Below are 12085 nucleotides of genomic sequence, written 5' to 3' on the forward strand. Positions count from 1 at the left end.
CTTGACGATGCCAATGACCTCGGACTTTTGGAAAAACGACGACACGTCCGAGTCTTCGTCCGTGGGCTCGGCGCCGTTCGCTGGCGCGCACTTGGGCGTAAACGTAAGGCCGCGCTCGGTCGCAATGTCGGCGAGCAGCGCCCGGCAGCCGGTGCGAATGTCGGCCAGCGGCGCTTCGCGGGCCAACCGCCACATGCTGGGCAAGTGCGCCTCCAAGACCGACGGCTCCATGGCCATGGCTTCTTCGCGGAGCTGCTCCATGGTGCTCGCGCGCTGGCGCGGGTCGGCGCTAAGGAGGCGCCGGAAGAACCACTCCTTCTTGACCGCAAAGTGGCTGTCGCTCCTCGCGGCGCTCAGCATGTCTCGACGCGCTCAAAATCCAAAATGACCGTGCTTGCGTGCGGGCCCGTGGTTTGACTTGGGTTTTGTATACAACCGCACGGTCGTATGCAAACGACCGAATCCCATGTCAACTTCGAGTTCTGGAACTTCGAATGTGCCGAAAATAAGCCTCGGCGCCGCGCGCCAGTGAAATTTCCGGCTTGCCGTGTCTATACAAAGTCGCCTGTCGTGTGTCACGGATGCAGATCTGGCGCCTTTTACCACGCATACAGAGGCGAGGTGTCGAGCAGGATGCCCCTAGGAAGCTCCGCAACACGTGGCATCTCCATGTGGGCGAGGCGCCAATCACAGGCGCCTTGGGTCCACAAGTAAAAGCTGTGGCGGTGGCCGCGCGAATAGGAAGGATCTCCTCTCGACCGAATCCTCGGCCACGGTGTCGCCCTGGCAAAGGCGTCGGTCGCCTGTCGCCTTGCATGCATACAGTGTACGAGCGCTCGGCTACTGCCTATTGGATAGGTTTCCTCGCCAACGACTGGTGCCGCAATACGTGGCAGCACCTCCGTCCGCGCGCACAGGTGGTGGCGCCATCTGGCCCTTCCAATGACTTGGACATTGTATCGCATACAATGTCAAGTCTAGTCGATCCAAAAGATATATGTATATGCAAAGACAGCAGCGACTGTACGAAGGAGACGCGGTTGGCTGCAAAGACGCGGATGCACCTTCGGTCGTCCTTCTCGTTCGAGCCGTCGGCGGTGGTGCCGGTGAACGCGAGCAGCCTTGTGGCCGAGAACGACGTGCCGGCCAAATACCACCGCGCACTCTCGGTCGTCTCGGCCATCTTCAACAAGTACTACAACGGGTCGCACCGCGCGGTTGACGTCGACGTGGCCCGGCGTCTCGTGGCCCACGAAGATGCGCTCTTCAGTATCCAGTGCCACATCGAACAAGTCGACTGCATCGATCGTCGAGGCGCCTCTGACGCCTGGCGTACGACTAGGGCCCGGCTGCCATTCATCGCGAAAAGAAGTCGTCCGAGGTGCGCGACATCACAGCCCAAGGTAATCGCATTCTCGCGCGGGCGGCGGAGATTCACGTGCGCTTGTTTCTGCAGCCCATCACGCGACGCCGTGGTTTACGCTCTGTGGCGGGTACCTCAACGGCCCCGGCTCTGTCATGTAGGTTTAGGATCGTGCGGACTGGGTCGACCTCGTGAGGACTGAGTTTGCTGTTTGGATTTAGGCGGGAGTGGGACAAGCTCGGTGAGATGGCGCCGGAAGCAGCGATGAACGAGTATGTAGCTCTCGTGGATCGGCTCTTGCCAGGCTGGGACGATCAGTCCGAGTTCCCGGTCGCACGTCAGGTGGGTGCTTGGAAAAAAACAAGCGGCGCCAGATCATGCCGTAGGACCGGTTCTGGCAAGACGACGCCGTGCGCTCGGCGTGCTCCGTGTGCGAATCGGCCTTCACGGTGCACAACCGACGCCACCACGTACGCACACACGTATTTGCTGTGTACTATCGTTGGCATGTGCAGTGTCGCATGTGCTTTGACATTTTTTGCCACCTCTGCACGGCGTCGCAGGTCGAGCTGCAGCTCTCGCGAGGCGCGCCGCCGCGCAAGTACCGTGTTTGTGGCGCGTGCAAAGCCAGCATCGACAATGACAAGGGCAAGCCACATCATCTGGATGTGGATGTTTATGCTGCTGCGTAGGGCTCGCCGAAGTCCGCCGGCTGGTGACGGAGAACCGGCGCATCAAAGACGCGATTCAGGTGCTTGCCAAGACCACAGAAACGCAGGTCGCGGCGCAAGCGGCTGTTGTCGCCAAGCTGCGCGCGGAAGCCACCCACCTCGGTGCCTGTACTTTGTGCATTCGGCGCGGTGACAACTCATTGTGACAGGCTGTGACGTGGCAAAACTCGAGGCAATCACGGCCGCCAAGCTCGGCGCGTCACCGTCGTGCACGATGGAAGAGCTCAAGACGCCGCCTTCGCACAAGTTCAAGGTCCGAGCTCCGTGTGGTGTTAGTACATGTTGACGTGTGGTGTAGCCAAGCGAGTCGGTCGAGGCATGTGCCCAGCTGCGCCTCGCCCACCGCCAGCTTGGAATGTGCTTGAAAGTGGCCGAGGTTCGATCCAAGAAAGCACTCGAGTCGCTGCACGTGACCATGGCCGTCTACGAAGAGGTATACTTCACGCCTCTCGCGTGCCTAACGCAGTGTCGTAGGCCATTCGCCACAAGAAGATTCGGTGGCACCCAGTTGCGGCGGGCGCGCTCCCGTACTTGAGCGTCTTTGACCTTGCCATGCTGAGCCAAGTGCGCATCATCGTCGCCGTCGCCTTTAACTTAGGCATTCTTGTAGACGTGCAAGACGCTGCACGCGTACATTGCCAAGCACGATTTGCAGCGACAAGCCATTGCGCAGCAGGCCTTTCCCGCATGTTTTCGGTAGACTGGAGCGTGCCTACTGCTTGAATTCGCCTTGTAAATAGCCCGCAAATGTGGCTCTCGCGCGTCTGCAGCGACAGCGACACCAACAAGTTCATTTGCGACCTCGCCGAAGCACTCACGTCCGCGCTCAGCCTCGAGTACGACTCGGACCAAGCCGTGCAGTGGTACTCGATCATGCCCAAGTCGTCGCCGATATGGTCGGAAGCGTACGGTGTACGTGTCATTTCTTGTGCATAGTTTGCCAAATGTATCCGAATGCACGGGGTGTAGCTCATTCTCGAACGCTGCGGCGCGATCGGGCATCTCGAACACGACAAGCAGATTGTGGCCGACGTCGGGCGCACGTTTGGCCGCTCTGCCGTGCGCAAGACCAAGCGCCGCGAGCGGGTAACGACATCCCTTGAGATCGTCTGTCTTGATGTCCAACGTGCGATGGGCGTAGCAAGCCGACCCGTACGAAGGATTGGACCGCGAGCCAAAGAAAGACTCGCTCATCAACGTGCTTCGCGCGTTTACTAGCACCAATGCGACTGTGGGCTACTGCCAGGGCATGGTACTTCGTCATGTAGTGGCTGCTTGGCGCGCAAAGATCTCATAGAACTTTTTGGCGGCCTTTATGCTCGCCAACGTCGAGTGGAACGAAGCGCAGGCCTTTTGGCTCCTTGCGGCCATGGCGGTCTCGCCCACGTACGAGATCATGGACATGTACAAGCCGGGCGTCCCGCTGCTCAATTTGCGCTTCTTCCAGGTCCGTATGGCGTCGAAATAATGCGCTAAGTAAGCGGTGTGTGCAGCTCCATATGCTCGTCAAACAGTGGTTGCCGGCCGTCCACGCGCACTTTGAAGCACAGGACTTTCATGTGAGCATGTGTGCCTCGGGGTAGGGTCTCCATCGACGAACCTTTGCCTATGACTGGTGACGACTATATAATGATGTAGGTGGTTTATGACACTCTTTACCAACTTTGACACGCTGCCGCCAGACGCCGTCGTCCGCGTCATGGACGGCTTTGTCGTGTACGGCTGGAAAATGATCTTCCGCGTCGCGCTCGCGCTCCTCACGTACCTCGAGGTAGACGTTGCCGTTGCGTCTCGTACTATGCTCGACGTATTACATGTATGTAGTCGGCGATCCTGGCCGCAGACTTGGAGGCGATCGTGGATCTCTTCTACAACTTGGATGACGGCGCGGTATGCGCGACACGGCGCAGGCTTGTATAAACGGTTGACGACCACGCGTAGCTCATCCTGCACCCCGAGTACCTCGTGCACGCCGCGAATAAAATCAAGGTACTTGATGGGCCTTTTGCGACCAAGGTCGTAGTCGACGATGGTAGGTCACCAATTCCATGCTGCGGGCGCTGCAAGACGACTATGACGAGCTGTACCCGTCGAGTCTTGGTGCGACGCTTTCGCCGCGCCATGAGACCGCGGGGAGCACGCCAGCGCTGCCAATGCTCAAGCTCACGTCTGCGTCGATTGACGACGTGGGCCCAGATACCATGTGCACCACGTCGTAGGTCGACCTGAATGCTGTCTCTCGTGTCCGACTGAAAATGACAGAATTGCATTACGTGGAAGCTTCGATTTGGTGTCCATGTGCGCTCCACACGACGTAGTAGGACAGAATGCGTCGATTACGATGCGCTTAGCGGCTCCGTTGGAGCGTCAACATACAGTAACTGGACAGCGCCGTGAAGCGTGGATGAACTTGGGACGCATGCTGGCATGATAAACTTGGTTCCGCAGCAAGAACAAAACTGTGCCGCTAGGACGACGGTACGTCGCATCGTGTACCATCGGCCACGGTCCTATCTACACGATTGTCAACACGACACACTTTTTTTTACACAACACTATTGATATATTGATATATACTCCAAGCGTCCACGCTACGTAGACTTAGTGGCCGCCGGCACCAGCGTTGGCGTACGAGATCGTCATGGGCGCGGCACCGCCGGCGATCGAGACGATGATCTGCGTGAGCACCGAGAAGCCTTCGCCCGTGAGCATAGCAGCGGCGAGGATGTACTGCGCCTTCTCGAAACCCGGCTTGTCGACCGACTTCCAGTAGATGATGATGACGGCCATGATGATGCCTTCCAGACCAAAGTACGCGGGCACGATCATACCAATGGCGACCGCCATCGGCACGGGGCAATAGTTGGCGATCGCGTTGTGCACCTTGTTGGTCGACTCGGAGAACATGTCGATGTACAAGTTGAAGACGATCGTGTAGATGGCACCGATGAGCATAAAGATGCCGCAGTGGGTCGGGAGGCCCGAGAGGCCGACCGACGCCGTGATCGCGAGCACACGGTAGATCTCGCCGAACGGCGCCGTGATGACGTCGCCCGGAATCGTAAAGGCTTGGTTCATGACGACCCACACCGTCGGGACGATGATGCACGACATGCACGCGCCGATGATTTGCGCCACGATCATGGCGTTCGCGGACGCGCCGACGAGGTAGCCGGTCTTGAAGTCCTGCATGAGGTCGGCGGCCTGCGAGCAGCCGACAATGACCATCTGGCAGAGCAAGAGCGACGCGACGATCGACTTGTCCTCGCCGTCGGTCCACGAGCCGATGATGAAGAGGATGAGCTTGCCGACGGCGCTGGAGATGTTCCAATCCGTCATACCGACACCCTGGACGATACCGATGGCGAAGATCGGGATGAGGAGGCAGCAGACGAGAATCTTGTACCAATGCACCTCTTCAAAGACGACCGAGATGACGACGACCGAGACAGCGGCAAAGATAAGGAGGCCGCTCACCCAGAGCCACGCCGGGATGTGCACCGAGTCGAAGATCTTGTCGAGGTACGCTTGGCGCTGCGTCTCCGTGATCGAGTTGGCGCCCGACGTCTTCGGGTCCTCGGCTTCGGTCGTCTCCGGCGTCTTCTTGTTCATCCACGACTTGGCGAGGATGATACCAATGTTGACAATGCTGTAGAGCGCGTCAACGCAGATGATCGCGACGGCCGTGAACGTGTAGTAGCCCTTGAGACCCGTGACGTCCTTGGTCTCGAACCAGTCGTTGAGCTTGTACGCCTTGAGGTACGGCGTCATGATGGCCGACGCGACGATGTTGCCGAGGAAGATCGAGTACATGATGCGGAACGGCAGCATGAGCGCAATGGCGTAGGTGCCCGGCGCCCAGTCGAACGTCCAGCCAAAGCCCGCCGCCTTCATGCCAAAGATCGGGAACGAACCAAGACCGTCAAAGCAGAAGAGAAAGATGCTCCAGCAGTACGAGATGACGCCCGACTTGAGGAGAATGTTCCACTGGTGCTCCACCACTTCCTTGGACGTATGGAGCGTCTTGATCATGTGCGCAGTGGCCGTGCCACTCGGGAAGAGGAGGCGCATGTCAATGATAAACTTGCGGCGGAGCGGAAATGAGATGAAGAAGCCAAAGAGCGCAATGCTGGCGCACCACGCAAACGAGTGGATCCAGTTGAAGTCGATGACATCGGCCGCGCGGTTGCCCTTGGTGTTGTTGCCGACTTGTTCGTACACGACCTGCGTGAGCGCGAGGACACCGGAGGTAAACCCGGCCTGGCTGGCCAGACTCATGCAGGCCACGGCGGTCGTCTGGATCACGACGTTTTCTTGGACCGAGAAAAAGCCGGAGAAGATGTTGAAGCGCATCATGGCCTTGGTGAGCATGAAGCCACCGACACCGGCGAGTACGTTGAGGGACGGCGTGACACCGATCTTGAGGCCATAGTACATGGCGAGCACGCTGACGAAAATGCCCATGAGCGTGCCGACGACGAGCGACTTGAGCGTGATCTGCGGGTGTTCGAGGCCGTTGGTGATGACGGCAAACTCGAGCGCTTGCTTCTCGCTGTCGTCCTCGCCGGCTTCGTAGCCGTCGCGGGGCGTTGCCGCCACCTTGTACTCGGAGATGATACTGTTTTGCGCCGACCGCATCTTTCGACTGCCGAGCAAAAGCAAAAATGAACGAGTCACCTCCTCACAAAGGACGAGTCGCTGCCACTCACTCGTGGCCACAACGAAGTAACACCAGCTGCGACTTCAACAAAGCCCCTTGCGACATGCCATATGGATACACGACGCGGATTTCACACACAAGACGATTTCGTTTTCAATGCCAGCCGACGCCACCACCTTGGATCCTCCACGGCAAGGCTCACGACTGTGAAAAGGTCCATAGATAGTGCTTCGATCGTCGAAGCAGATAGTTGCTCTGTGCTCGGGCAGTGTTGTAGGGATGTAGTGTGTGTCGTAGAGCTTTGTCGTAGCCGTCGCCACGCATGGTAGACAATACAGCTGTTGTAGTGGGTATGGCAGCATCAACATTTCGAAGAAAGGCCACATCCGACCCGCCCCCATGGTGGTCTTGGTGTGTACACATTTGTGGGAGAGATCGAGATTATGGCGCCCTGTCGCGCGGGCCAAAATGGAGGCCTGTCTATAGCACGCAATCAAGACGACGGTCATGTTCGCTGCGAGCTCTCTCGACGACCAGAAAGCAACCAGCACACGGCACGACGGCCTGTGGCAATAGTTCTGGCATGCATGCCCATCATCGGTCGTGGTGGGATACTACGTACCACCGTGCCGCTGGGTCGTGCCGCCATCGGTGGTCGTCGTTTTTCTGATCCGAGGAGTGGGAGACAAAGATCTGAGTTTGCGCAAATAGGGCACACGGGACTGAAAGGAGCTCCCTCGGAACAAGGAAATGTGCCTTCACGTCGTCGCGCTGGAAGGCTGCAGTGTCCTCGTGGAATATACCGCATCTCGGGGCCCCTCGGCGTGGCATTCATGGCGCTTCGATCACACGGGTCTCATTGGCAATGATGCCGGAGATTGCGGACGATCGCGGCTCGTCCTTCGCAGTGTAGTGCTTCGCGCGTTTTTCGGGTATTTTACATTTTTCACACATTTTCACACACTTTTCTCACGTGAGGATGCCGCATGGTGGGACATGACGATGTTGTGCGTCTTTTCTACGTTTTGGACGGATCCCTTGTACTCCTGTCGGTGGCGGCGTCGACAAGCCGAGGACATCGCAGGGCGTGCAGAACGTACACTAAAGTTACCTGGTTAGGATCACCATTTGAAGCGCGAGGCTGCTCTCCGATGCCCTCGACTGTAGCCGTCGAGTTTGGGCAGTGCAGCAGGAAGCGACCGAGTAGCAACTCTATTGTACGGTGAACCTTCTAGGTATGATGGACCAACGTTACCATGGTAATCGGTAATCACTGCTGGCTGGGCGCGTTGCACACGTACAAAACAAATTACCCTTGGTTCGTGCCCCGTTGCTTCGTCTTCGTCTTCTTCTTCTTACATCTATGGACAGCCGGCGGTACGGACACCGGGTGCAACCACGCGGAACAGAGCGGACTAACCCGACGTCGCCGAATGCAGGTCGATTATGCTCGAGTGCCACGGTCGATCTCGCCTAGTAGCTGCCGATGTATCGTTTTCCTGCGCTGCACGTCAAGTGTGATTACACAACTTGACGCAGTTTGCCAACGGGCCATCGACGACGCTTGGGCGCCAAAATGATGATGCACTTCAACCTCCAGACCTTCGACACGCTTCGATGGCCAACGAGGCGTCGTTTCCCCAAGAATCACCATCATCGCACCTTCATTGTAGCCGTTCTCTATGCTCGATTCGAAGGCGATGTCGAGCGCGAGGCTCATCTACACCGACATGATCGCTGGGATCACGAGTTCCGGTAACGTTACCGGTAGGTCTTTGAGGTCGTTATGAGGCGCAGCTAAACAAGGGTGTCCTCGAGGTTACTAGACTACGCTGGCAAATCTCGACTTGGTGCTGCCAGGAACCAGGCACAAACGCTCCGTGGCGGCTATTAACCTCCACGGTACTAATTGTAGGGTGCGTAGGTGTGATCGTGGTGCTAATAAAACACGCGTGCGAGACTGGATCTGTGCTTCGCGCGCTGCTCACGTGTGCACAAGCACCAGCACGAGCCGTGTCGAGCTAGAAATGCACTTGAAGATGCGTGCACCTGCAAACTTCACGTGTTTTCGAAACATTGCGTACCTAGCTCCAATCGAAGGAGGGGAAGACCTCATGGCTCCATTGCACCAGCTCAAGATTGCACGACGTAAACGGTCATCGGCGAGGGATGCTCTGTACCGAATTGAACAGGTTGGTGGGTTGGCGGGGGGAGAGCGTATTGCTAAAGCATTTAACGTTAGTGTTCATCGCTATTACAGTCTACACCATGAGTCTACACATGTACGCAGTAGTGGGTCTAGCGTTGACGTTAAAGCAAGCATTGCTTATTGTGGCGTGCACGCAGATGAAAAGGGGAGTGAGTTGCGAAATCTCTCTATTCCTTGGTTTGGCGCCAAATGCAAGTTCAAGTTGAAGACGCGATTTGGCGTAAATAGTGTGTCTAGATTGTAAATAGTGTATATCCAGATTTGTGATTTATCATGAGTGTCTCACACGATATCCATCACAATGTGCCATGGGAAGGCGCACCATGTTTGCTAGAGGCATTTTCAGCCTGTCGACAGCGTCCAAGTCGCTTTCCAAGAGTACCCCTTCCCCTGGGTGCTTGAAGAGCTAGAGCTGCTACGACATGTGGCCCACAAGTCACGAGCATGTATCGAGGTCATGGTACGTGAGATCGTCTTCGACTGGACTGCCTTGGTACACTCCTCGAGATAATGCATGGCACTACCGAACTACTTGTAGGAAGCACGCTTGGTAGAGTAGAGTGTCGTTAGTAGCGACCACTCGAAAAGTACGACTCGTGATGAAACCGCTTGGCGCGTTCACTGCCAACCGATCAACATGAAGTACATGGCCGCACTGGTCCTCACGACAGCATCGACCTTTGGGCCGGAATCATTCCCGCAGCGATCGATGTCCCTCCAACAGCGACGCGCGCAGTCACGGTCTGCTCCAGCTTGAACGGACCCCACTGCTTTGACATCAACGCCCGGAACGTACCGTCGTACCTCTTGCACGGCGCCGAATTCACTCCTGTACACGCCAAGCCCCTCCTACCTTTTCAAGACGACCCATGTCTTAGAACCATCATGCGCTGTAGGAGACCGCGCGTCGACAGTTCGAGGCGCCCACGATGCCGCGTTTTTCGTTTTCCCAGGACGCGATTGTTGTCGCCGTCGCACCACGTGCGACGACTTCAACACAGGTCTCTACAACGACGTTTACGCAGAGCTTGGTGCTATCAGTTCTGACAAGCGAAGCCCGCGACGTCATCTCGATCGACGAAGAAGACCGCATTCTTGAGGCGTGGCGAGCCTACGTCCGTACCGCCATCGTAATGACAGCCGACGCGTTTGAATCGCGCTGGGCAAAATTTATGGACTTGCTCTTGACCAAGCCGGCGCCCGTGCTCAACCACGGCCGCGACCATATCGAAGCACACTTTACGGCCGTCTTTGGCACCGACGTTGACGCGCATGACGCCATCATGACAGAGCTTCTCGTGCTCGTGGCGCAAGCGGCACTAGGTAGTCCTACCGTACACGGGATAAGACCGCGACCGAGACCTCGTTGTACGTAGACCGACTGCACGGCCAGCGCGCTCACGGCCACGTCAACATGCTTGCGACGGCTACGACGCACCACGACGAGCGCAACAAATAGCACGAAGAGGCAAAAGCAAATCGTAAAAACGAGGGAAGGAGGCCGAAGGTTGAAAACAAGCAACGAGCAATCAACAACTTGTCATTGTTTGCGTCGACCACTACACTATAATAGAGTTGACCAAGTGTCAGTGTACTACAATAGTACGCTCGATGCCCGTTCAACAACTCAAGTTGTTTGGTGTCACGCATCGCGGGCCAATGGTACACTGCACGTGCTCGGCACATCCGTATTAGTAAGACCGCCTCGGATTCCTTGCAGCATGGTGACACAGCTCCTCGAGCGCGTGACGCAAGTGACAATGCAGCGAGGCTGTAGCACATATGTACCTAGATGACGCCGCGAAAGTGACCATCTTGTAGACCGAACGCACGGCCAGCGCGCAAACGATCACGTCAGTATGCTGCGACGCGCGCATCAAGCTGCGGTCGGCTACCGAAGGTGCTTTTGTGACAAAGGCTTAAAAGGGAGTGTGCGCCACACCGCGGCGTTGCTGCGGTGATCGGTGCCGTTGGACGTGTCGTGCCGGCGCTCGAACTATACTTCAAGTTGACATTACACCGTGGAAACAGAAAGGGGGGCATTGCCGGGACGCGAATCCAGCTCTACCTACTCGGTCAACCAATGTAAAACTCGCTAGACCAAATGCAGTTCACAGATTCTGCCGTTCTGACGGAGGATACACTTGCGACGACAACCTATTTAGTGTCACTTCGATCTCCCCAACATGAGTACAGCTGCACTACGAGCAGGAAGATTCCCTTCATCCCGACTTGCGCCAGTGTCGACAACAGCTTGAACATGGCGTCACGTCGTGCCGTGGCGCGATCGAGCTGGGTACATGCGATCAATCCATCAGTGGAAGTACTATGGGTGTGGGCAGAGCCAGGACTGACATCTTAGCCACCAACGCTGCGTGCTCAGTCAACACGAGCGTCGTGGAAGCGAGTCTTTAGGTCTTTGAACGCTTCGGTTGTGCTTGACCTTTGGTTCAACCTATGAGTGCCGCATTGCCATTCTTGGCAGTGGTCGAACACCTGACGCAATGGCACGACAGTATTATGCAGCGACGACGACAGAAGTGCAGTACAGATTCATGCAGCCGGACGACATGCGCAGGACTGACCAAGTCCTCCACCTCGCTCGCGTGCGTGATTGCAGCTAGATTCGCTCCTGGAGCTTGCCGCTGCATGTCCCATCCGTCTGTCCGCAGCGCCGTAGCCAATCAGGCGCGAGGCCACGTTGCAATTTGCTTCAAAAGTACGCCTGCTGTCGCGACCGCGCGTTGCATTCGACCTTAAGCGCAACAATATGACGATGACGACGCCCAAGGCGTCGGCGTACCATGCGCACGAGAGCGAGGCGTCGGCGATCGCGATCCAGATCGAGGCCAAAGAGGGCTCCATCACGCAGCACGGATCGTCCGAGACGTCGGCCGTCGGGCGCTTCTTCCGGCGGCTCCTGCCGGCGCTGAGCTCGGCCTTTGTCGCGTCCGTCGCGTACGTGGACCCGGGCAACTTTGCCACCAACATTCAGAGCGGCTCCAACTACGGCTTTACGCTGCTCTGGGCATCCTCGTCGCCAACATCATGGCGATGCTCTTCCAGACGCTCTCGGCCAAGCTCGGGCTCGCGACCGGCAAGAACCTCCCCGAGGTCATCCG

At 57.2% G+C, this 12085-nt stretch overlaps 5 protein-coding genes across 5 annotated transcripts; 3 read left to right on the forward strand and 2 right to left on the reverse strand.

Moving 5' to 3' along the window:
- Positions 1 to 6: 6 nt before the first annotated feature.
- Positions 7 to 360, reverse strand: SPRG_16562 (hypothetical protein; the record flags this gene model as incomplete). The annotated part of the gene is made up of 1 exon (XM_012355825.1): positions 7 to 360. A coding segment is annotated over one exon (354 nt), but the record flags the coding sequence as incomplete, so codon positions are not given.
- Positions 361 to 1058: 698 nt separating this feature from the next.
- On the forward strand, positions 1059 to 4313 carry SPRG_16563 (hypothetical protein; the record flags this gene model as incomplete). Its single annotated transcript, XM_012355826.1, has 20 exons — positions 1059 to 1292; positions 1343 to 1403; positions 1457 to 1520; positions 1585 to 1705; positions 1750 to 1833; positions 1879 to 1969; positions 2056 to 2196; positions 2244 to 2347; positions 2393 to 2527; positions 2569 to 2658; positions 2705 to 2790; positions 2835 to 3006; positions 3064 to 3180; positions 3275 to 3346; positions 3392 to 3541; positions 3588 to 3673; positions 3733 to 3865; positions 3919 to 3984; positions 4036 to 4083; positions 4131 to 4313. The coding sequence occupies 20 exons, from the start codon at positions 1059 to 1061 to the stop codon at positions 4311 to 4313; spliced, it is 2238 nt and encodes a 745-aa protein (XP_012211216.1).
- A 312-nt stretch (positions 4314 to 4625) lies between these two features.
- On the reverse strand, positions 4626 to 6754 carry SPRG_16564 (hypothetical protein). The gene has a single exon (XM_012355827.1). The coding sequence runs from the start codon at positions 6730 to 6732 to the stop codon at positions 4696 to 4698; it is 2037 nt and encodes a 678-aa protein (XP_012211217.1). The 5' UTR covers positions 6733 to 6754; the 3' UTR covers positions 4626 to 4695.
- A 3199-nt stretch (positions 6755 to 9953) lies between these two features.
- SPRG_16565 (hypothetical protein) lies at positions 9954 to 10425 on the forward strand. The gene is made up of 2 exons (XM_012355828.1): positions 9954 to 10286; positions 10340 to 10425. The coding sequence occupies exons 1-2, from the start codon at positions 10097 to 10099 to the stop codon at positions 10420 to 10422; spliced, it is 273 nt and encodes a 90-aa protein (XP_012211218.1). The 5' UTR covers positions 9954 to 10096; the 3' UTR covers positions 10423 to 10425.
- Positions 10426 to 11739: 1314 nt separating this feature from the next.
- Positions 11740 to 12077, forward strand: SPRG_16566 (hypothetical protein; the record flags this gene model as incomplete). The annotated part of the gene is made up of 1 exon (XM_012355829.1): positions 11740 to 12077. A coding segment is annotated over one exon (338 nt), but the record flags the coding sequence as incomplete, so codon positions are not given.
- Between the last annotated feature and the right edge of the window lie 8 nt (positions 12078 to 12085).

Source organism: Saprolegnia parasitica, assembly GCF_000151545.1.
Source record: "Saprolegnia parasitica CBS 223.65 unplaced genomic scaffold supercont2.315, whole genome shotgun sequence".
NCBI lineage: Eukaryota > Oomycota > Saprolegniomycetes > Saprolegniales > Saprolegniaceae > Saprolegnia > Saprolegnia parasitica.

Bases quoted from the DNA above. Each gene is read 5' to 3' on its own strand.
- SPRG_16565 (XM_012355828.1), top strand. From the start codon at position 10,097: ATGACAGCCGACGCGTTTGAATCGCGCTGGGCAAAATTTATGGACTTG. The intron at 10,287-10,339 runs GTAGTCCTACCG...CGTTGTACGTAG, and splicing joins CGTGGCGCAAGCGGCACTAG to ACCGACTGCACGGCCAGCGC.
- SPRG_16564 (XM_012355827.1), bottom strand. From the start codon at position 6,732: ATGCGGTCGGCGCAAAACAGTATCATCTCCGAGTACAAGGTGGCGGCA.